Source organism: Bison bison, unplaced genomic scaffold (genome assembly GCF_000754665.1).
Source record: "Bison bison bison isolate TAMUID 2011002044 unplaced genomic scaffold, Bison_UMD1.0 scf7180017864270, whole genome shotgun sequence".
Lineage (NCBI taxonomy): Eukaryota > Metazoa > Chordata > Mammalia > Artiodactyla > Bovidae > Bison > Bison bison.
Genome location: NW_011494842.1, coordinates 4,154,826 through 4,155,950, shown reverse-complemented (window position 1 = coordinate 4,155,950; position 1,125 = coordinate 4,154,826). Strand labels below are relative to the sequence as shown.

The 1,125-nt window shown below is 36.0% G+C and overlaps 1 protein-coding gene across 1 annotated transcript in view; it reads left to right on the top strand.

Moving 5' to 3' along the window:
- TINAG (tubulointerstitial nephritis antigen) overlaps positions 1-1,125 on the top strand; it is a 105,013-nt gene that overhangs the window by 87,117 nt on the left and 16,771 nt on the right. Inside the window, exon 10 of the mRNA XM_010848546.1 lies at positions 556-601. Coding sequence (XP_010846848.1) covers positions 556-601 — 46 coding nt within the window. The remainder of the gene's footprint in view (positions 1-555; positions 602-1,125) is intronic.

Genomic DNA, 1,125 nt, shown 5'->3' with positions numbered 1-1,125 from the left:
AGGCTCTTTAGTTTCTCTTCATTTTCTGCCACTTTCTCCCCTTCGCTTACTGAGAATATAGGATTTGATTTCCATATGTGCATGTATATAGAGAAATTTCACATTAGTCATATAGCCATTTTATAAAATAATATATGCATATGAATATTTTTGCAAAAACACACTTTTACAGCAATTATCTTTATTTACATTGTGGTTTTATCAGTATTTTTGGAGAGTTTTAGTAGAGTTTCAGAAGATGAGATGTAAAGAGAGGAGATATCTTTCAGTACTTTAAACCCTTGCATCCCAGCTGCCCTAAGGTTTATTTCCTTTCGTCAATGAGTTTGATTTCAAGCCATTTGGACTAGTTAAGTGGACTCTTAAAAAGTCAATGTTTTGATTAAAAAGAAACAGTACATTCACCTTTATGTAGGCAATGATGATAGCTCCATAATGAAACATGGTGGGACAGAGGGAAATAGAAAAGATATAATTCCCACAATAATTTGTGTTTCATCAAGATGCAGCTCAAGTATTTTTAACCATGCTAATAATTTTTATTATTATTTCTAGATGGGGCACACTAAGAGGAGCACAGGGGCAGAAAGAAAAATTTTGGGTATGTAACACTTTCCAACTGAATTCCTGCTGTGAAGTGAGTATTTTAGAATCATCTGTGTCTCTACTCCTTGTTTTGAATTCTTTAGTCATATCCTAAATCACTGTACTATTGCTTGTAATATTGGTATTTTCTCCAGGACAAAATCCATTGTAATCATTTATGTTATAGTAATAGTTTTCAACTCTTTTTAAAAATATAAATTTATTTATTTTAATTAGAGGCTAATTACTTTACAATATTGTAGTGGTTTTGCCAAACATTGACATGGATCCACCAGGGGTGTACATTTGTTCCCCATCTTGAGCCCCGCTCCCACCTCCCTTTCCCTCCCATCCCTGAGCGTCATCCCAGTGCACCAGCCCCAAGCACCCTGTCTCATGCATCAAACCTGGACTGGCGATTCATTTCACTTATGGTAATATACATGTTTCAATGCCATTCTCCAAAATCATCCCACCCTCGCCCTCTCCCACAGAGTCCAAAAGACTGTTCTGTACATCTGTGTCTCTTTTGCTGCTTGC